Source organism: Frieseomelitta varia, unplaced genomic scaffold (genome assembly GCF_011392965.1).
Source record: "Frieseomelitta varia isolate USP_RPSP 00005682 unplaced genomic scaffold, Fvar_1.2 scaffold_522, whole genome shotgun sequence".
NCBI classification, from domain to species: domain Eukaryota; kingdom Metazoa; phylum Arthropoda; class Insecta; order Hymenoptera; family Apidae; genus Frieseomelitta; species Frieseomelitta varia.
Genome location: NW_025110282.1, coordinates 385,173 through 409,764, shown reverse-complemented (window position 1 = coordinate 409,764; position 24,592 = coordinate 385,173). Strand labels below are relative to the sequence as shown.

The window sequence follows — 24,592 nt, the reverse complement described above, 5'->3', positions numbered from 1 at the left end:
ACCACGGGAAAATTAAATCGGTTTCTTTCCTATTTGACTATCGTCGGATGAAAGCTTGCAGTTGAGCGGAACGTACCGATGATGCCGATCGCTCGTGGCTTCGTGACTTCCGGCACTCGTGCCACGGCGGTCTACGTTTGGAGAAGATTCTCGTTCGAAATTGAATTTTTCGTTTCTGCTCTTTTAATTGATCCACGACTGAAATCGCGTGACCCTTTGAGTATGACACTATTGTATCATAGTTCTTTCACCACTCATTTCGTGTATACTTTTCTTTGTCGTAACTTTTCAACGATACTTCCAAAACTTCCGACATTTGTATAACACATTCTAAAATACTTTCGTATTTGAAAAACGTGTTTGATCTCTTTTTAACAGAACGTCAATCGTTTTGTAGTATTAGATAATCAGAATCGCGTTTTCGCTCAATCGTTGGTATAAACACGTAACACGCGTCCGGCGTGGCTTCGACGGAGCTCTCGTAGGAGATCCCACACGAAGAGAGGAGAAAGTCCAGCGCTCGACCGCGGACAATCGGAAAGCCGACGGCGACGACGACGACGCTGGAGGGAAGTGGACTTCTCGATCCACGGCTCGTCTTGTGTCTCGAGTCTGGAAAGTAGGGCGAGCCACGCCTAACAGTGACTCGTTCTTTCAGATGCATGCAGCGTGCACGTTCGTACTCTTTGGCCGAACGGTCTCTCGTTCGTGTTGCGCCGCACTTTTCCATGCTTCTCGACCGATCCTCTGGGAAACGAACGGTGTACGTAGCGTGGTTCTCCATTTCCGCGAAATTTACGAGCGTGCTGCGAGGGGCTATCGTCGAGTCTCGCTCGCGAGCTTGTTTCTTTCGCGTTTCAAATCTGGCACGGGATTAGAATGCGTGCGATTTATCGCGTGTCGATCCCGGGGCTGGTTGCCACGCTGTCGAAAACGAGGAATATGACCGTTTATCTCGCGCTGGCGGGGGCCCTCGATCGTTCTTGTTTCGGGGTTCGACACGCGGTTAAATTCAATTTGAGACTTTACATTGCGCTCGCATGGAGAAATCTGATTATACTAATGGCATTTTGTGTACCGGAGGGGAGTTATAAAAAACGGGTTATCGATTCGGCGACCGATGATCGCAGCGAATTTCGCGGGATTCGAAACGTTTGAAACACTTTCCGGATCGTGCACTTTTATAATAATTTTGTATGTTTAATGTCTCGGTAGGTTTCGAGGCTTGAAAATGTCGATTTCGATGCATTTCGCGGGGAATTTTAACACACAAAATTGCGCTCAATGCAATTCATGGAAACACGAAAAAAAAGATATTCATACGCGACGGAAATGTTTCAAACGAGGTTCTATTTTTTTCCTTTTTTGTTATATTTATGTGTTAAAAGAAAATTGTAATACGGAAAATTCTTTTGTGATGATTTTTTCCTACTATTTTTGATTATAAGTTTATCAGAAATTGTTGTACTTGAATTTCATTGCTTATAATAGCCTTTGGTAGGAATTGTGTGATAAGAACATTTTGTTATAAAAAAAAAACATCTCTATGTGAATTTTCATGTTACTTTGCGAATGATAATAAAAATATTTTCATTAGACTACGCATGGATCTCTGTTTAGATCAGAGAATATTATCAGCCGCAACGATAACGTACATTTTTAACATACAAATACCTGTAACTTATAAAGAATCAACACGTGATAAATATTAAAGCAAGGAATCCACAGTGTACAACTTGTTGGTTAAAAAAATGAAACCTCGATTTATGCTCGATGTTATGACTCGAATCCCTCCAAAGTGTCACAGACTTCAGCGTCACCGTTGACAATCTCAAAAAAAATAGCGCCGAATTCAAAGACACGACAGAGCTGGCAGACACGCTGGTCGGAAGAAGCTGTTGAAGGAAAACGGAACTAACAATAAGCTGTTTCAACAGAAAATCTTTATTGGACATGGAATTCGTGTGCATAGATGTTCATCCGATTTGCCACCTAATCGCGAATGTATTCGAAGCGTCGTCGGCTGCTGCAAAAGCTGCAGGACAAATAGAAGCTCGAGCTTGGCGACCTCTCTGCATAATGCATACCATCATCGTCGTCGTCGTCGTCGTCGTCGTCTTGTTCATCGTCGTTTGCCGCGCTCGCGGTCCTTCACCGTTCCTTCGTTAGCCTTTTATCTCGGGCCTGCTGCCTTCATCCTCCTCGCCCGTTCCCTTTCTTCCTTCCTTCCTTCCTTTCCCTGCCTTTCTCTTCCTTCCTCCTTGCTTGCGCCGTTGTCTCGCCTGCCGCCATTTGCGCTGCCTCCGCTGTGCGAGAAGTCGCGCGTGTATAAACCCTCCCCGCGAGAACGAGAACAAAGATACTCGTGTTTCAACCACCTTGATGGCTAACGCCATCCCCCTTGTTAAGAACTGGCGAGATTTTAAGAAATGTCTGCAGTTTCAACGCGACCACGCGCGAAACTTTCTCGCACGGCGAGACGACGACGACGACGACGACGACGACGACGACGACGGCAAGCAAACTAGGTGTGCGTGCTCCTCGGTCGTTGAAATATCACAGGGCGACGTGTTCTTCGACCGATTCTTCGGGATGGAGTTATTCGTTGTTACTCCGTGATCGTTTTCTGATTCGACGAACGGTCGTTCCTTTCTCTCTTCTCTAACCGCTTGCCTTACGATTTTTTTTCTTTCGGCGAACATTAATTAACGTGTCGCATTCGAAAGCATCTTCAGTTTGAAAAATTGAAATCGTAGGTATAATTTCTACCACGAGTGCCACTAATTCAAATATGTTACAACTCAAAGTGTCAGTTGTATCAAGAGCCAGAATAATTTGAAATTAAATTAATTAGTTTTCGAATTTTTGATTTTGTTTAGTGTTGCTCAGTATGTAAATACGATGGTAATAATTGTAACAAAATGTGTGTATAACAAATCAGTATACGTAGAAATTCGACGAATAAAATTGTTCCAAAAAAGGATTACTCGCGCAGTTGCTGCCTTTTGACCGGGTTCTTCAAATTCATCGCTGGCTAATATTTCTGATGCATTCCCGTTAACGTTGTTCTACGTACTTACCGTGGATGCGCGCAACTAGCAATAAGTAGCACATTTAGGTAACTTCTTCTTTCAAGTTCCTCCCGTAGCAATAAAGCGTCGAGGGACCTAGATTTCAACGGAGCTAGGTAGAATAGCAGTAGAGCGTTGCTGCTTTGAAGTTGCATGATTAAATATTTATTATATTCCCCCCCTCCGGTGATAGTATTACCCTCTTCACGGCCATTATGCTCGTTTCTTTGTTCAAGTGAGAATGATTCGATTCTATTTTCGTTTTCTTTCTATTTTCAGGAATGACGATCGGAGCGGCGATGACGAGGATTGAAAGTTACCGCTGATTCGTAGGATACACCCTGCAGGGCCACTCGCTACCAAAATGAGCACATCCCTGCGAATTTTGGCGCTGATCAGTTTAGCTGCGCAGAACGTGGCTTGGCCGCAAGATCCTGTTCCTAGGCTCTACGTCAAACATCGTGAGTAACTTTGCTTGCGTGAATTGTAGATAGCGTAGAATTCGAGTGACATCGAAATTGAGCCCCTCGGTTGACGAGTGACGAAATCAATAGTAATCGAAGCAATGAAATTTATTAAAGAGAGATAGTAATTGAAGGAGGCAGCTCCATTTTAGTGATCATCTAATAGTCTGTGTTAATAAATTTTCGTTAAACTGTCAACTTATTTTTACATACAATGGAAGATGTGGATAAAAAGCTTCCTTCTTCGGTCATTAGGAATGCTTGTTTTAACTTTAAGATTACATTTCAATTTACATTGTAAATAAATAACTGTACCTGACTGTTCTTAGTTTCGTACTGGAAGAGATCGTAACGTTTCCTTTCAAGTTCTGTCGTCGTAATTATTATTTTTCCACTTTATCTTTTTACAATGAAGTTGCATTTTATTTTTAATTTGCTGTGCGTTGCAATTTTTCGAATGCTTGAAAATTCACTTAAGTTCACCGTGTCAAATGAGGGCCTCAGTTATGCTTTAGCATTAATTTAGAGCGAAAGTTCTGCTCGTACGTCTTTTAATTTGAAGATGGCAAGCGCCAGTAATGTTAATGATTCTCTAAAAATTCTCATATATATTATAATATCTTGGGTGACATCAGTTACTCGGGAAATTATTCGTCGTCAACACGTTATCACGTGAAATTGATACGATTTACACCTGTGGAATGGAATATTTAATTTCTAGAAAATATTATGTTACAATAAAATTGCAGTGAAAGTGTATTTTATGATATTATCTAGTTATTTATATTGTATCTATAAATTTTCTGTCCGCGATTAATTCATTTTACAATAACAACGTAAAAGGAGAAAAAATGTATACGTATTGATGATATAAAATGTATCACGTGCAAAATAATTGTAACATAACAAATAAGCTTAAAAGTAAATCATTCATTCATTCATTTGATAAATAACGGGCATCCTAAAAAAAAAAAAAAAAAAAAAAAAAAAAAAAAAAAAAAAAAAAAAAAAAAATGTTAAAGGAAATTGATAAATTAAAAAAGTCTTTGTATAGTTGATTTTAAAGAATCTTTAAATATTAAAAAGTCAATTTTTAAATAAAATTAATTAATTGTCACTCGCTAAATAAAGATTGGGATCATCCTAAAATATTTATAGCAAGAGAAACGTCAGTTATTGGTAACGTTGTGGTAGTTAAGGTGTCGAATAAACGAAATAAATGTTTCTTAATTTATATGTTAGAGAATTTATCCGAGCCGTAAATATTTGAGTGATCGTTTCGTATTTTTAGCATTGCAAAAATACATACGGCAACGTCGATTTAGATTATAAAGTCTAATTGCACCCATTTGGCTTTTGACAATTTAACAAAAATCCTGCTGTTTTATACAGTGGCTCTCGTGCGTGTGTGATATGAATATTACATGGAACATTTTGAGATTTAATTAGCACCGTAATGACGCGCGACTGGCAAGAATTTAAATAGTAATAATAATCCGAAAGTACGTATAAAAGTTTCAAAGTATTCACTGCAAACGTGTAGCTACAATTAGCAAAATTCATACACGTTGTAAATATACAATAGTAGCGGCAAAAATAGTGATCACGTATGCCGAGAGTTATTAATGGACTACGTACGAACTTTCACGTTGTGGAAATTGCAACTGAACAGAGAGTCGTTTCACTCGAATATATTTGCACTAGAAACATTTTGCAGCCGCTACATTTCGATATATAATTGAACTTTTAATGAAACTTTAAAAAGTGTGGGAATTTATTCGTGAAAGATATCGACGACTGTGCAATAAAAGATTTCGCGAACCACTGTACAAAAGTCAGTTCAACCGACACGAACGCCCAAATTAAATGCTGTTAAAAATGAAAAAAGGATCGAAAGCCATTTCCACAGAAGCATTTCGATCGTCATTTTAACGCATAATGTATCCCTGAATTTTCGGGTTCATCGCCTTTGCGTGCGAAAATCGAATGAAACGAAGCCGCACCACTCACCGATCTATTTTACACATGTATCGAATTATCAAATTGGTCGTGGCCGACGTTCGCGGATATACGGGTGCCGGCATTAAATCAGGATTAATCAAATTAATCGATCAAAAGGTCCATGGCCAAGTGGCATCCACATTTTACGCGACTACGCTTCGCGCATTCCTTTTACGTCATTAACTGCGACGACTGAAATGATTTGCCACGCGCCGCTCTCTTTTTCGGTCGTGTTTTCATCAGAGCAAATGCAATTGCAAATGCAAAAAGTCGCCGGTTTCGTTTAGATACGAAACGAAAACGCAGGAATCTTCGTTCGGAGTGGTTTTGCTCGTGGGATTCGTTTCGTTCGCTCGCCACGACGCGCGGATAGATTATCGGGAACAATAAAGCACGTCTCGTGGTAACAATGTGCTAACGGAATTAAAGCGACGATATAAAAGTATAAAAAAGGATTAACGGAGCATCAAAGACTAACAATAAGTCACGTAGGTAATAGTCAAGTGAATTTTGATTGAATTTCAAAAACAGAAAAATAGTAAACCAATACATTTATATATATATATGTATATATATGTATATTTGTACCAAACATTTTGTGCTACGTTTCGTACATACGTTTCCAAAATCGTTTCGCTATGATTACCATACAATTGCCAATGAAACTTGAAAAATGTAGAAATACAGCAGATGAGGAAGCCTCATTTTGGGCGAGAACGCGCGGGGAAATTCGTATAATGCCTCGTTATCTTGAAAAGTGGTCTCCCGTGGAATTCGTTTCGCTTGATTACTATGACGCGCGGACAGATTATCGGGAACAATAAGGCACGTTTCACGGCGGCGGGTCCGACGGAAAAGTTTCGAGCCCGATTCATCCCCGTGGTCTCTTTTGTTCCGCCTATCATCCAGACTCGGCGGAATCTAATCTCTCTTTCTCTCTCTCTCTCTCTCTCTCTCTCTCGTGCGCGCGCGTGAACCGTAGAAGGGACCAGAAACGGTATTACGATAACCGGCTGGAATTGATAGTAATGAAATCACGGCTCGCGATCGTTCGTTGGCGTTTCGTTTCGTTCGGAAGCTAATTTTCCACGTTATCTTCATCCCGCGTTCGTGTCATAGTCTCTCTCTCTCTCTCTCTCTCTCTTTTCCTCTCTCTGTCAATGCTCTCGAGCACGGATGCTATTTGCACGGTAGCTTACCGGGAACAATAACGCGCCGTTCCGCGGCAATTCGCCGATAAGAAAAAGTTAGTTCACTCTCCGGGGCCTCGGCACCTTGCGACGCCGACGGTCTTTTCACCCGGGGATCTTTTCACACGGTGAAAATTTCATTTCCTTCGCGCGAGATAGAGAGAAACGGTGCACGGGATCTGACGTTAACGCAGAAGAAACGCGCGTCCAGTTACGATTCTCAGTGAAACGATCTGAGGAGGGAAGCGAGAAGTTGGCTGTCCCACGAATTGAAAGTTTCGGTTATGCTTCACCTTGAAAGTGAACGACGAAGGGTTGGAGAACAAGGGCGGAGACAGGCCGAGAGGAAAGGAATCGTGTATTTTCCGCATGAAAAAGTTGTTTCTTTTCGCTTGTATTATATTCAGAATATTATTAAGATTTTTCGATTGCAGCGAGCTAAGAGCAAATAATTTTAAACTTGTAATACAACGAGAATATTTGAAACACATGTCACTGATTGTAATTGCACAATATTTTCTTCGCGCGTGATAAACTATCGGGCTGTGCGATAAATTCGTTTGCCTGTTGGTGTTACGTTTTCGAAGATGTGTAAAAGTATGTATTATAGAAAGTTTCAGTGGGTGCATAATCCATCCGCATTGAACATAGATAGAATAATGGTGTGGACAATTGTAAATAGAAAGAAAAGGGACACTAAAAATCTTTTAAATATGAAACTGAAAATATTTAAGATATTCAGAATCATTTATTATTACGGAAAATATGAGTTTATTGAAATATTCACTGTACTATTAACATTGAAATGTTAATCATTTCAATACAAGAAAGCTGCTTCTTACAGGTAATAATAGCGTTCAAAGAACGTAGAAACACATATTATATGCATGTTTTTGATAATAACAAACTTCAAAGTTATTTAATTCATTTGTAAAGAATAATCATCCATATAATAATTGATGGCGCGAACAAACTTATCGCACGATCAAATAATAACGAACACCAACCACTAACTAGATATTATGGAAAATACGCGCTCAGTGACGATTTTCAATGAAACGATACAAGTAGAGGAGCCAGTCAAAGGTTGTCGCCCTGTGAATCGAGAACGCTTCGGTTATGCTTTACCTTGAAGATGGTTGACGAAGAAGGGTTAGACATAAAGGTGGGAAATGGGACGAGACAGGGTGAGAGGAATTCTGTATTGAATATGTATACATCCTCGTTCAAAAGTCTTGGAACAAGACTGCTATATCTGTTTCGAGTAATTGATAAAATAAGAAAAAACATTACATTCGTAATCATCGAAATGTATTTTTCGATTTTTCGAGATTGTTTCCATTGAAGGAACAACAGTGATATTACACAAGATTATAAATAACAAGTGAAGTATACGATAATACGATTTTATTTTATATTTTCCGAATGTGAAGTCCTGGACCTCAAAATAATTTAGCCTCTTCTCGGAACGTATCAACAATTATCTTCATTTTAGTGTTATAATATATATGTAGCTTGACATTAAGGCTTTTATTTTTCTGATCTTTCTCTAGTCCTCAGACGAAAATCACCGATCTCAAGTTACGATTTCTCTTTCGTCACGAGAATATTCTTTATTAAATAATTTTTATTACAATACTTAAGAAAAATTATATTATATTAAAAATGATTATTTATAATATTTTAAAATTTAAGAAGCGAGTGATTTAATGCGTGTCGTGTAAACTCAGAGTTTAATAGTAACATCTACGATCAAAATGATTTTTCGCTTCGATGGTTCAGATAAAGTTAACAAAGGGTATCATAACAATTGCTAATTGAAAAATTTTGCTCGCTTGACAAGTGTTAGAGACACTCTCGATATTATTATTATTATTCGGTATTTGGTTTTGCGCTGGAGTGTACTGCGTCTTCGTCTCTGTCGTCGATGTTGGGTCGTGTCTCGTCGATTCAAAGGCATTTCCGCGCGACGTGAGCACCCTTTCGACCGCACCTGTGGATTTGGCCGCGCCGCGACGCTGTCTCGTTGTACAGGTGCATGTGGCGATATTAAGCGCAACACGCCGATAACGCTTCATCCGCCTGGCGAACGAGGATGCACACGCGCGCGTATGTACGTCAGGCGAATGCCGTCAGGTGGGAAAGAACAGACAAACGGGAGAAGATTCGAAAGAAATTAGACGCGGATGAACATTTTTACCAAGCAAAATGGTGAAAAATTGATTTCGCGGCTGTTTACGCAGATTAGCTGGAAGAACCGGAAGATCGCGTTGCTGGAAGGTAATTCGGCGAAACTGGTAGCGAGGCGAATACTTTTCGTCGGTGTGCTTAAGCCAGATGTTTCGGACGAATAATCCAATTTGTTTAATTACTGTAGTTTCACGCTCTTAGAGGATCGAATGGCGCTCTGGATAAAACTCTAATTACTTTAGACGGGTTCATTTGAATGGGACAGGGGGAAAGCGAATCGGTTCGTAAGAACGAGTTAAACAAGCTTCAACGACTGTCGAAGGCACATCGTGTGTTTGTCGTTGTTTAAAAATATGCCAAGACTCAACATTCTTGTAGAGTCTGTTATCATTATTAAACGATGTTATTGATAGATTCCTTTACGGGTGAACAGACAATGACGTTTAAAGAATAAAGTGGAAAGAATGTGGTAGTTTCACAAAATTGAGAGAAACGGGTGTCTAATGTGTATTTAAAAGGATAGCGTTCGATACAAATTTTATTTACAAATTGAACAATATTTATAAATTGAACAGTGCGAATTATTCAGATTTTGTAGAGGAAGAAAAATTAAAAAATTCGCGAGTTTAACATCGGGGACGGTTGATTTGCTGTAAATAAATGGTATTTTAAAAACAGAAACATTCCACGATCTGTTATTGAAGTTTGTACAATAAATTTTCACCCGAGATAAAGACGAAGATATTTTTTTATTATCATCGGTGACATATTTAACGAACTAAATATATTCTCTGATATATATTCTAAACTAAATAATAAATATAAATATAAATATAATATATATATATATATATATATATATATATATATAAACTAAAAATATATTCTCTGATATATACGAAATTTATTCAAAAATTATTCCTTTGCCCCACAGCCTTGTTTCAAGCGTTCGCACATTTTTAAACGACAACTGAAACCATTTCACTGGAAATAAAATGCCTATTCCTTTTCTTTTAACGCACGACAAAAGTAACCAGGCTCGTTTTTCGAACTAAATTCGCCGAGAAATTTTTACCGCGAACGAGAGACAGAGAAAGAGAGAGAGAGAGAGAGAGATAGAACACGGAGACACGAGGGAACACGCGCGTATTAATACGGGCATATCAGGTAGTCGAATATAAAAGCAGCACGCAGTGAACGGTTAATAGAATGAGCGAGCGAAAAAAGAAAAGAGAAAAAGAGAGAGAGAGAGAGAGAGAGAGAGAGAGAGAGAGAGAAAGATAGAAAAAAAAGGGAAAAATTCAGCGGAAAGTCGAAGACAATGAAGTCGAAAGAGGCAGAAACATAAGGGGATGGAACAATACTGGGGGCAGACGGGGGAGGAAGCGAAGGAGAGGGACGGGGAGGGACTGTTCGGCGAGTTTAACGACCCTTTGAAATCCGTGGGTGAATCTGCCTCGAAAGCTTCGAGTCGAAGCTTTTGACACGGATCAAATATTGGCGTGTGTCGTGTCGATCGACGCGGCCACCGCGTTGGTCCGCTTTGGTAAATCCTATTGAGTATTCAATTACGTCGGGAACGACCGGGATACATACGTAGTTGGCCGACTCTGGCCTCGGCTCGGATGAAATTGGACGGGGTCCGCGCTGCACCGCGTACAAACCCACGGCATACACGTCGCGCGCTTCGTGCTTTCGGATGTTTTGCCCCAGTTGTGTATATATTATGGAAATACGTATACGGATAATGGGACCTGAGATGGATGGAAGTTTCAGTGATTCTTTAGTGGATGGAAGTTTCAGTGATTCTCCGCGGAGAACCACTCGACGAAAGTCGAATGACGTGGATTTTCTAATTTACAAACCTGTGGCGCACGATCGTGTGCTCCGTGATTTCGGACGTTTCGTCCTAATTGCGGAAATACGCGTACGGTTACTGACTAATCGTCCTGGTCAGATGGAATTTTAGTAGTTCTTTATCTGCGGAATTTTCAGAGGCTGGATGAAGATCAAGTAGAGGAAATCTTTTCTTTTTTCCTAATTTACAAACCTGTGGCACACGATCGCGTTTTTTTCTTTTTTCCTTTGCCCCAGTTATGGAAATACGCGTACGGATAATGTAATCATAGCCAGTTGGGACAGATGGAATTTTAGCGGTTCTTTGTCTACGAGAGCTCCTGGAGACCGAGGATAACTCGATGAAAGTCAAGTGGCACGAGCTCTCATCGTCGCCAACACCAGATTTGATCTTTTCTTTTCACGTGTATACCAAGTTTCAGCCGATCTGAGCCGATCTCTTCTTTGGTAGTTTTTTTTTCCAAAGTGCCGTGGCTACAAGTAAAAGTGACTTCTTGCGACACGTGACTTTGTTGCTTCTGTCATCTCTTTATTTATTGCTTCTATTACTGATTTCCTGGCTATTCGCAGGCATGTAAAAGGAATGTGTTATCAGATAGATAACACGTTGAATGTTGCTTTCTTAACGTTTGATTTTGGCACGCGAATATATACAGAGTGGAGATGATTCTATAAAAAAAAAAAAAAAAAAAGAAAATTTGGTATAAAATGTTTTTTGGCGTATCTAACGTAAAATTTAACGTAGCTTAATTTTAATGTAGGAAATCTTCTTACGAACATCTTCTTCTTTAAATAATAATATATTATTATCTAAATAATTTATTATTTATTACTAAGGAGAAGCTATATTCTCCTTCCTTGTACTAACAACAACTGCCACATTTCTAAATATTATTATGTATAACAGTTTCATTAAAATTATATATACTGCTGTGTGTAACGTAGTATACAGAGATCCCATAAACCGGCCGTGTGTCTTGATTTTTCGCTAAACCAAGCCCCAATCCACCAAGTCGCTAGCAGCTAGATCGCAAGGCGAACCAGTTCGCGTAAAAATGGGCAAAAGGTATCCGGGGAAGAATGAAGGCGCGGAACCTGCACAGAAATGCACTGTCCAATATGGTGAAAACGATTTATCGAGGCATTCTCTGGTGGTGCTAGTTGCCAGTCGGTGGAACGTGGCGAAGTTGTGCAAGAGATTTGGAGAACGGAAGGAACCAGGCAACTCTGTAGATAGAGTACGTCGTCACGCTTGGTGTACACACACTAGCGCTGACTGTGGCGCGAATCGGGTGCAATAATATGACGATATGTAGGTTAGCCATTGCATCGCAACGACGGAAGCCGTACACTTGACTGGCTTTTGCCAAGAGTAAGCTCGTTAGGTCTCGGAAGAACTTTGTTAAGCCACGAGAACGCGAGCAGTCGTCAATGGCCGCTCGAATATGCGAGCAGGATACATGTTCGTACACTCGTCACTGTCTACCTCTCTCTTTCTCTCTCTCTCTCTCTCTCACTTTCGGTATATCCATTTCCGATGATCACGATCAGGAAGCATCTTGATTAGCTTTGATCCCGGTGCAAAGTTGCATCGGCCACACGTTGCATTCGCGATGTGATTTTCTCAAAACCGGCTCGATCAGCGAGCTGGAATATTTTCTACGTGGCCCGGAAGTTTCTGGAGATGTTCCGGCGAGTCAGATGTAGGATGTCGTAATTTGTAATTTGTTTCTTTGTTTGTTTGCTGTTTAAGCATGAAGTATATTGGCGCGAACGTGATAGGGACTGAGGCAGATTATCTAGACATTTGTTATTTCACTGTTTAGATTAGATAATTCAGAAAAAATACAGAGATATAAGAAACAAAGAAGTTTCAACAGAACACGAGAGACTCAGGGCAAGTTCTTACAGATTGATTGAGAAGAACACTTTTTATCTCATTATTTATGGTTCTCCGTGGTATCTTTACATTCTTTCGATTTTTTTTCGTCCAATTCTCTGAGAAACACGAGCAACATAATCATTTTCATTAGTTTCATTTCCAAAAATATAATTAATTCGACGCTCGCGAATCTCAGTTATCGTCAAATGAAATATTTATACTTATTTAGGAAATTTCATTCTGACGTTTCTTTCGTAATTCTAGCACGCTTGGAACTTTTGAACGCGAGCGTACACGTATAACTAAATTATCGTCTTAATTGGGCACTTTTGAGTTTTCGTAACAAGTGTCTTTTTGTTTTTTTTTCTTTTTTTTTTTTTTTTGTAAGAAATTAATTTACGCGATTCGTCTCTAAAGCTTGTTTAAGCTTTTGAATTTTGCGAAGGTTTGCAACAGCGAGTCCGGAGCAGCAGGTAGTTTGCATTCACGAGGCATTGTATTTGTTCGATGTTGGAAATTTGTGACGGCCGTTAATCATTGCTACGTTCATCAATGTAAATTCAATCGCGATATTAATGCACGTTTGCGGTCAAACTATCGCGAAACTAACGGAACTGTCTTCAAATGTGACTTCGGCAATAGTTCCACATAAACACAATCAAGCATAATAATCGGACGATATCTTTCCACGATGTCGATTTTACCTACACTGCTAGGGAATTCACATGTACGGATTTAAAATAATTTTGTACTATTCAACACGATGTATCAAATATACATGAATTCATTTTTGATCCCCATTTTATTTTATCTTCGATCTATATGAAAATTATCAATTTCTTTGCACCAGTAAATTATTAACAAACATTATTTCTCGGTGTGCACTGTCGCTCAAAAGTAAAGAATTTGAATAAATTTTTTGTACACTCCAATATTAGAATATATCTTATTGATAAGAGTCAGAAATTATTAAATTAAAATCGATAATAATAAACTTAATAGCGAATTGTTAACAAACATCATTTCTCGGCGTGTAATATTATTCAAAAGCAAAGGATTTCAATAAATTTGTTCTAGTTTATAAATAATAAAAAATAGTTATATCTCTCATAGTGACAGAATGACCATTAACAGTAATTTTTCGTTTATTTGAAAAGTCCGAAGAGAATTGAATTATTCAGTCTAATATATTGCATTATTAACACTTAAATTGTTCAGTTTAGTATATTAAAATATATCATATGTGTATATATCGTTCAACAATAATAATATACATATATAATCATTAATTCTATAAAAATACTTTTGTGCGGCAGTGTACATACATTATACTTGCGTGTACATCGAAATGCTCAATTCGAGTTGATTGAACAAACGTATTAGAACATTTATAACTAACGGACAGTTCCGACGGAACTCTCGCGTATAGAAAGGTTTTTTATTGTTTCGCAAAATATCGTCCCCCATATTTATTAACGATCTGTGTAAACGTGCCAGACCCAGGCGCCGTTCGGACGCTTTATCCCCGCTGTTCTATGTATGTGTACCGTTTGAACAAGTATGACGCATGGCCCAACTACAACGAGAACATTTATTCTCGTTACCAGGTTTGCGCCAGTATCGAGAGTAGTAAGGTGAAACTACCATAGTCGAGTGATCAGTCTAGAGATGGGATCGAGTACCTCAAGTAGATTCGAACCTTTGGCCGTTAGATCCGAAGTTCATAAGTATTTCCGATGGTATTTCCAATTGCACTCGAGTCTAAACGAAGATGTCTTCGAATGTTTCGCCAGTACTTTTCGGAATGAAAGCAACACTGCTAAGTAGATTCGAAAAACACATGGAATCAACCGCGTTTGAGCATTTGAAAATGATCGGAAAAATTGAAAAATTTAATAGAGTAAAGAAGTATCCATCTTTAAACGTATATCTTTCGACACGTTTGTTTCATGTGTAATGAACACAGTAAAGATACGTAATAACGAAGAATAACTTGACAATTAATAATAATTGACAATTCTTTGAGTTCTCTAATTACTCTGTAGAATTCTGATTTGAATACCAGTTGCGACGGTTCCAAATTTTACGAATGTTGAAACTACTTGCGAGTACGTTTTCGAAATTCATTTCTTTTACGATTTGCAGCTTGTATAAAATGAATATGTATGCTCATTAAAATAATTCTTATTTTCGAGTAGTATTTAAAATTTACGAAACGAGACTTAGGTAACTCGAACTTGACTCGAATTCATAAGTGCACTCCCGTTTTTAAATCAGGATATTGCTTCGGGACTTTAAACGAATACTAAAGTATTGTTCAATTTTACTCGAAGTAGTATCTTAACACGTGATTAATATGTGCGTAATTTAAATAAATATTACAAACTGGCAAGTTGAGATTCTTATCAAGTCTGAATTCAATTCGAGATGAACAAAAATACGTGTTCAAAATTAGAAAAAATTTAGGGAGAAATATCGGCAGAATTGTTAAAAATAATTGTTAAAAAAGAAAATAATTAATTGTTAAAAAAGAAAATACAAATTCAATGTTGCTCACTTTTTCGTAAAACTTTCGACATCTATAACTCGCACTGTACATCCTTCCCAATTATAAAAATTGAATTACAAATTAAACATTTTGATTATTTCGAGTTCAAATATCGTTGTCGTCACCTTAAAAATTGAACTTCGGGTCGAAATTTTACTTTGTAATGGCAGGATCGTTTCCAGCGCAACTCGGGTAGATCTTAAACAATATCGTAAATTTCATTAAATGTCCGCTGATTTACGAACGCTGGCGTAAACACATTGAACTCGATCCCCATCTCCAGACGTAGCCGTGCCTTTCCACTGGAACTCGCTACGCTATAAATGCATTATCGTTTTTGCAAAATCTTTCCCTGGCCGAGTCTTTTCTCTACGCGGATTTCCTGGCAACGCCGCGCGAATACAAAGTGGCGCGGCATTCTCGTTTAAATGGCGCAAGAAGCCGTATTTTAAAATGTAAGTCAGTGGCGGTGACGGTTTATACCGGCTGCACAGGTGCTTATTCCGATGCAATTCGGCTGCATGCATACAGAACGCCACGTACGGAACAGGTAGTCCGCTTCTATTAACTGTTCTTGTGTGTAGCGAGCATAACGACCGCGTTGCGTACCTGGACTGCTGCTGTTTATTTATAGTTGAAACTCAGATACAATGGCGTCGACACGCGCGAGATTTTAACAATTATTACAGCCGACGTGTGCGCCTGTGTGTCTGGTTAATTTATTTGCGGTGGTGACGTGTCTCCCACGTGTGTTGAGGAAAATGAGACAAAAAGACGAGAAAGGACGAAGACGAAACGCGGTTAGTCGCTTTTATTCTTTTCGTTCTTTGGAGACTAGATGCGGGCTTGTTGGAGTCATCTGCGTCACGTTTCGTCGCGATCTTTTTTATTACATTTTATTTTGCGACTGTACGCGATTACTTTGGAGTATTGCAAACGAGTGGGAGAAAGGATAAAGGGTAAACTTTTAAACGAGAATTCAAGAAGGTGTTCCCAATTATTTTTAGATTTTTAGATCGAGAACAGGCCAAGAGTTAATACGTGAATTTGAAATATTGTTGGCTGAATAAATGATATTCTCCTAATAAAAAAAAAAAAAAAAAATAGAGTATTTAAGAGTGAGAAAAAGAGAAATTAATTATTTTTATGGCCTTTCGAATGGGGAACACTCTCATAATATTAAAGTATGCACACGTATAAGAATTTTAACTGACACTTTCCTTCCAGTGATTTACAAACGAAGAGCAAAGGGAAGGAATAAAAAGCCTCAGAAAACAATTTTGTTGAAAATTGTTAACAACAATTTTGTTACGAGTTATTAAAATAATTTTATAGCTTTACTAAATATATACAATTTAATATCATTTTAATTTATTGAAACAGACTTGGAAACAGTCCAAAGAAATCACAGAAGACATTCGGGAAATCAATGCTACAATTAATTAGTAATTAACAAAGTTAATATTACTACGTTTCAGTCTGCTTCATTAATAAAAGAATTTCCTGTTTATGCAGGAAAAAAAAACGAATAAAGCTTCTCTGCCTCTTCCCTTAATTCTTCGAAACGCCTAATGAATTATAGTTATACAAGTGACGTGAGTGTTTGCACGAAACGTTATATTTAAGTAAACCATCGAGTTAAACGGATTTCATTTTGGCAGTTGCTGCGATTTTCATGCTCGTTGCACGGAAAAATAGACACCGGAATAGAACCACCGAGCGAGATAATGAAATTCTTTGAATATTGGACTGGAAATGGACGGCGCGGTGATTACGATTAAAATTGTAATCGGACGTTAATTAATTAACGTCAAGCCCTTTTGACGTAATGTACGTAATGGCGCATCCATCGAATGTCGATCGTGAGATATTTAAATCGCTAGCGGAATTCATAGGAGAACGAATTATACATAATATCATTCCGATCGAAGGCGAAACGTTCTCCGTGGGCTGTCCCAGTAATAGCACTGATCGATGCCAATCAGGTTCGTACTTCTATTTACCAGTTAATCTTTCGTATCGCGGTCTGAGATCTTCGTCGAGGCAGAAACGATTTGGCAGGAGTTTGTCCTGGCGAAGTTACACGGGGACTCCTCGTGCTCCTTGCAAATCCACTTTCACACACCTCGCAGCGCTGTCGTAACTCTCGGTTGTGTACGTGTTCTTCCGTTTCATCGTGGAGCATCGCTCGGAAGTAGCTTACTAGCGGGTAATTGCCAGTCGAGCGATGTTTGTTGGGATGACGATGATCGATATCAAGCCTATCTTCTTTCTTCGTAAAATGTATTACAAATTTGGGCAAATAGCGGAGACGTTGATCAAATGAACTCGTGTTTCGTTCGTAGAATTAGAGTATCGGTGCAAGTAATTTGTAGATGCATGAAGTTTCACAGATCAACAACGTTAAGATACGCGTATTAAATAACATATCGGAAGATATACGCTCGTTAAGTATTAAACTTTTACATGGTAACATGTAAGTGGACATGTTGTAAGCTCGTTTTATTTCCTAAAATAAGATTGAACTATTAAAGGGATCGTCACTCGTAAATTTGTGAATATATAATTTGTAGAGTGCCACTCAAAAGTCTTAGAATAAATACTGTACATGTTTCAAAATTGGAAGAATTAAATACAACAACGAACTTGTCAAGTGTCAACACGTATAAAATACACTTATCAACTTAAATATATTATAAAATTATCTCATTGTAGATGAGAATATCATTTATTTTATTACAAAATTGAAACTATTATTAATTCAAATTAAAAGGCTCATTATTTATGATAAATACTGAATATCAGCAATAAGTATTATAACTTGTATAATTTTTTAGTAAAATCTTGTATCTCATTTCGATACGAATGAACATGTGGTTTACTTTCGAATTAAACGTCGTAGACTGTAAGGGGCCGAATTTCGAATATTTAAAACAGAAAGGAATATTCTGACTATCATAATTCCGATTAAATAAAATAAAATTGGATATCCACGGAATAACTGTGCAAAATATTCCGATTTATCCGTGTCTTCCAAGAAACATCGTCAAACGTTATCCGAGACTTTGCTCCGGCTTTCGGCGCGCGGTTTCCTTAAATATTCGAAATTTGAAATTTAAAACGCCGAATATTTGAACACGATGCAAATATGTGGAAGCGTACGTAGGATTTGCCGACTCTCGCGAGGGTATGCCCGTCGCAGAGGGAATCGAATTGAACAAAAATCCGGGCGTAGTTCGTTAATTTCGAAACGATCGCGAGACCTTGGCGAGAGATTGGAGACCTGGTGCCTCGGCGGGGCTAATTATATCCGATTGACTGGCAATGTTATCGGGACAAAGTGGTAACGGTATGGTAATTATCGAAAGGGACCGCATCCGTGATTTCCATTCGCCTTTTGATCCGAACTGGTCTGAACTCTGACCGTTAACAAAAGCGGGGCGGCGGCAGAAACTACAAAGATTCGTTACGGTGGATTACGTTATCTCTGTAGTTACAGGAGTTGATTTAGTAGCCGGAATCGTCGAAGTGGGTAGTTGCATTTAATCGTGCCTAAGTAATGGCATTTTCTGCCCGAACTGCAGTCTTACGTGAAATGAAAGTGTGTACCGGCTTTTATTAAAAGCTTTTAGAGCTTTTATTAAAGCTTCCAAAGTGCAATCTTGCTAACGGTTTTAGTGCTTTCGCCTACCGTTGCAGTGTCTACTTTGCGCGCATGCTCTCGTATGGTTGCCATAATAATTATCGATATTATGTCGACGAGAGATTTTTTTTTTTTTTCTCCCATCCGCTTCTCGCTCGAGAGAGCTTCGTAAATTCCGCGGTTTGCTGGGAAAAACGCGTGACAATTTCAAGAAACTTGAGTCTACCCGAGTCTATCGAACTGCACGATGTAGGATTTATACGTTGTATGTTTGTTGTCACGTGAAGGAATGCACGAAGATCAATTTCACAGGTTTAAAAGAGCGTCTAACGTTAGAGAGAATAATGCAGTGATTTATAAAGTGAAAGATGATCATTCGTGTCTTCCCTTTACTCGATTCTTCTTTATTTTTCACTTTTAATGGCCGTGACTCATCTCGTGTGAAACAAAATTATATTCCAACAGGCCTGGTTACTATTTGAATGAAATATTTGAAAAATGACGGTTATCGCCCGTACTGACCCGAGTTTTTTAATTAACTCTCAATCGATATCATGACCCGCACAACTGTTTGAATTCAATTAAATTTGATCTGAAAATACTCTTTAAATTTCACATCTTTTTCTCTAAATTTTTTAAATTCGATATATTTTAGTGCTTCCTTCTTTTTTTTTTGGTAAATTAGAAAATAGCGAAGTAACCCGATTCAAATACGATCCAAACTGTTACATAGTTATCTGTAACCTAATACTGTCAGTTAAGAGTTAGCAATTTATTTATAACGGAGCAGCATAATTGGCTTTTCAATAAATTATAAGTTTCTTCATATTTATAGCATGCAATCGTTGCCATTTACCAATTGGTATCAACTTGAAAACTAAAAAGAAACGATCTAGATTAAATAAAACACGTGAATATTTATATTTGTTCTAATTTTTTTTATTACTGTGATATTATAACAGTGATAAAAATAGATATGAAGGACATATTACGATACATTGTGAGATAACGTTATATTTATTACAATCAAAATTCTCAGGTCCATTTTTTATATTTATATTTTGAAATTTAAGTTTTTCATATGACGGATCTTTCTTCTTAACGTAGTGTTTCGAATATTTGTATTAATTTTCACTTTCGCGTTGTTAATTAATTTTATCTTTTCCAGAAAAATACAGTCAAATTCAATGTACATTCATGTTTCATTTTAATGTATAATTTATTTTCTTAAAATAAAACATTGATATTGTGCTTCACAAGCTTTAAGCTTTAAATGAATTAAGCATACAATCAAACATTACTTAGTTTATTAAATACGTAATAAGTATTACTCAGCAACACTTTTCGTCGGTGAATTCTGTACGATTTTACACGCTTGTAAAACCCGCCAAATTCAACATTTAGCACATTCGCGCACATTTTTAACACAATATACAAAATGGTAATTACCTACTAAAAAAAAAATGCTTGTAAATAAATATCCACACAAGATATCTAATTATAATCATCGATAAAAATGCAAAATAGGGGAAATGATAGCCCTCGTAATTACGTAATAATTTTCTTTGGCGATGCAATCTATATGCGATAAACTTAATCAAGCCGATCACCGTTTGTTCGACAAAGTTGCACCTTAACCAGCGTTCACAGAGTGCACCGACACTTACAAAGGATGCACGTGTCATAATACGTTGCATAGCCGGGTCCGTTATCTCGCGTGTATTTTCTTCTTTCAAATTTCAATGCGCTCGTTGATCAGCTGTAATCTTTGAGATCGAAGTTTGATTGACTCTACACACTTACATACGTACGTAAAGCCGGTTATCCTGACCGCGAATTATACATGCATGATATTACAAACAATGTTCATTTATTTTGTTCCTATTTAGCCAGCAACGAATTTTTGAACGCGGATATTTCTCAAGGAAACTGTTTAATTAGATATTTCATATTCTTGTATTTTCTTGTATCTTCAAAATTGGAGTTGTTTTGAGGCCCTTTTCGCACCTGACACGACTGACAGAGTTACTAATAAGCCGTAAAAATATTTTATTAATTACGTTTTAAGCGAAATTAAACTAAATTGGACGATGCTTGATCTCTCAATGAAAAGCCAATGTTATGTCAGAACGAATGTGCCAAGAATAATCGAACTTATTAAGTATAAATATATCAGTTCATCGCAATTGTAAAAGTAAGAAAAGAAATCCTCTTTAATAGTTAGAGAATTTGGAAATAGGGTTCGTAATAATGCAAATCGAGATTGGTAAAATGATAGATTAATGGAATCGTAAATACGTGTTAAAAAAACGTATCGGATTGCAAAATTTGGGAAAAGCGAGAATTGAAAAAGTGGAAACGAACGATAGATCGTGTTTTGTACGGCCTCGGGCTATCGAAGATATCTCTCGGACTGCAATCCACTTTTAGGTGAAAACACAGCACGTACAGATGCAACGGTGAGTTGGCAATTAAAAGTTCTATATCGTGTATTTTTTTTTTATTAGAGCAAATATTTTTGGAAAAAAGACCGCGAGAATTTTTCGCCTGATAGTTTTCGTTGCCGCATTTGAATTTATTTTTTCGTTCCTTAGAACAAGCGCTGTATTCGTTCCAAAAACTGGAAAAAACTGAACGACACTTTCTACGATGAAAAAATCTGTAAAGTATATCGCTAAACGCATGAAATTTAATGAATTGAAATATAATAAAATTGTGCAGAAAAGTGGCTTTATCCAAACATATACAAATGTAAAAGATGATTCTGTTGTCTGCGAAATGTTGAAAATGAAAGGTAACCTAAATCATTGAGCACGCGCATATGCAGCTGCAATTTTAAAATTGCATCATCTGCAATGAATAAATACGGAATATTAAAGTAAAAGTTTATGAAAAGCAGCTTTATCAAAGAAAGAAAGAAAATGTACACGTTGCACGTGCAATAATGCAATTAAAAATTCGATCATCTACAACAAATACAGAGTACTATCACGTTGTTGGTCGATCACTCGAACGAACTCTTTTAGCGCACAAACGTTCAAAAGTTGCCAATGTGTTGAGAATATAACGAGTATTCCAAGCCTTTGAGTACCAATACCGACACGCCATAGAGAAGAAAAAGGAAAAGGGAAAAAACGAGTTTTGCCAAATCTACAATATAAAATAACTGTAGTCACCGAAAGAAAATTTGTCCGGCTGGCTGAAGATTCACATTCGGCCGTGAACCGCGGTGATCGAAGCAGAAACGATCAAGTTCTCCGAGTTACGAACGAAGAAACGATTTCTACGGATAAAGGGAAAGATGGCCAGGAAACGGAAGGAGAAGAAAAGAAAAGAAAAGAAAAGAAACGAAAAGAAAAGAAAAGAAAAGGGGTGGGGAAAAAGAGGAGCGAGGAGAACGAACACTCGGGTTCTCGAAGTGATTGATCGTCCCGCGAGAAAACGACGCCCCTCTTCGACGTCCTGCGATCCGTCCGGACCGATCGTCGCGACGCGACGCGTCAATCCGTGACCCGCGCACGTTTCACGACGCCGTTTCGACGGATAGATTTATTAATGTCCGGGGATAGAATTCTCCGGTGGCAGGACAGGTGACGGGAAATCAATAAGACGCTGCCGTGATAACGTTATATTAAGAATAAATAACGATTTACGAGAGCGGCCGTGGAAACGACGAGCGAGGGAGAAAACGAGGCGGCACTCGCGTTTTCACCGACGTACTATATCATCCTTGTTCAGCGTTCGTTGTCTGCATCGCTGTATGGATTGCAGCGTTGGTGAATTTGCGGTGCTTAAAATAATTATTAGAGATTCAAAAAAGGGTAGCGCAGTTTATTAAATATAGCGGAATAAATATACATATGCTTGGAGCTGTTGCATGCGAGCGCCCGAAGGGTCTGACAATTTACATAGGTCCGTCATTCCTCGCGTAATATCACGTTCGCAAGTTTATAGAACAATAAAATCGAATAATGAAAGCTGTAGTGTAACAGGAGGGTGGAATAATATATATATTAATTTATATATTTATTAATTTCAGCCCTTAAGGCCAAGAAACAGACTTGATTCACATATGTTTCGTACATTTATCATCGCTATTACCTAACCTACTATTGCCTTATTCTATCTTCTTTCTCTTTTCCTAATTTAGAAAGTGAAATAATAAATAAAGTAAAAAGAAGCTGCTTCTCTGCGACATAATTTACATAATTTCTTCAAGTTCAGTGTGCCCTTACGGTGTTGATCGTAATGAACAGTAATTTAATATAGATTCGATAATAATTTTTGTAGCTTTTTTAAATGGTGGGTCAGTAGTAAATGGTTGCGTGTTTATATGTTGCTTTTCTTTTCTTTCTCTTTCTTTTTTTTTTTTTTTTTTTTTNTTTTTTGTATTTCACGTACAGAGCGACACGCTCCGCGGGACGCGCGTATCATCCGAGGATGTAATTTGCCGGCAATCAGCAATGATAGGAAATCGATCGAACGGTAATAATAGAAGAGGCTATATCGAAAATAAATATTGACGGAGGAAAATAAAGTTTCTACTGTCAGAGTGGTGCACTTAGGGGCGGTAGACACCGCGATAGGAAGTTAAATAATCTTGAAATTTCATATTTATAAGGCTGATCGTTCGACGACGTCCATTGTCCAGAAGAAAAAGAAAAAAGAAGAAGAAGGAAAACAGAAAGAAGCAGCTAATTAAATTCTGCCGTTTGGAACGGTTTCGTGCCGCTTTTGACGACGATAAATTTATTGTTTTTTTGAGCCTTGCGCTCTATTAATTGGATGAACTTTATGTTTCTTCTGCACTTTTCTTTCATCACTGATAGTTCTTAGTAATTTTAAGATAGATGAACCTTCCAATTCATCCATTTCCTTGAGAAAGAAGATTTCCTTCGTCCACGAACATGTGTTTGATGCTAGATTATAGAAAATTATTAGATTCCAGGTTCCAGCTGCGCAACACCGTTCTTTCTAAATTGTTCTAAAAAAATTTCAACAACGAACGGACATACTTGAACTACAGAATCCTCATCTAATTACATTTATTTATTCCTTTTTCCAATATTTATCAGCTGCATGCCTCAAGATTTAAATCGAAGAGACGAAAATCGTTTGAGTTCTATTTATCATTGCAATAGTTTAAAAGTCTGTACGACGATGTGTGTGTACGTGTAAAAACCAGTCTTACGTTTGCGTGTTATCCCGTACGAACGAAAGAAAGACGCCGAGAAGTCGCTTTGAGTGTCGCCGAGCTACATCAAAGAAGCATATATACCCGAGGGAATAAACGAATTCGGATCATTCGGGACGCGATCGTTTCGAAAAATGTATATCGGGCAAACATTCGCGTTTCCGACGGTTGCGGGCAGTCGAAAAGAAAGAAAGAGATGAAAAAGAAACACAGGGCTAAAGACGGAGACAGGAAAGTATAATTCGAACATTCCTCTTGGCAACGTATCGATTAAGCGCGAAACGGCAAAGCTGCCCGGGAAAATAAATATTCGGTGGAGAAAAGAGCGCCCTAGGAAACGGCGGCCTTTCACCAACTTTTCTATGTACATGGCCGGACGTGTATTTCGAAGATAGATAACTGCGAGTATCGAGATACATAGAAACTCTCTCTCTCTCTCTCTCTCTCTCTCTCTCTCTCTCTCTCTCTCTCTCTATCTTTCTATCTGACTGTATAAATGTAGATTCGTTCTCTGCTTGTATATCGACACGTACACTATCGCTCGAAAGTACC

At 38.1% G+C, this 24,592-nt stretch overlaps 1 protein-coding gene across 1 annotated transcript in view; it reads left to right on the top strand.

The window, feature by feature from the left end:
• Positions 1-24,592, top strand: part of LOC122533363 (semaphorin-1A-like) — a 372,885-nt gene that overhangs the window by 46,749 nt on the left and 301,544 nt on the right. Inside the window, exon 2 of the mRNA XM_043662998.1 lies at positions 3,351-3,532. Within this exon, the coding sequence (XP_043518933.1) occupies positions 3,436-3,532 (97 nt within the window). The 5' untranslated portion in view covers positions 3,351-3,435. The remainder of the gene's footprint in view (positions 1-3,350; positions 3,533-24,592) is intronic.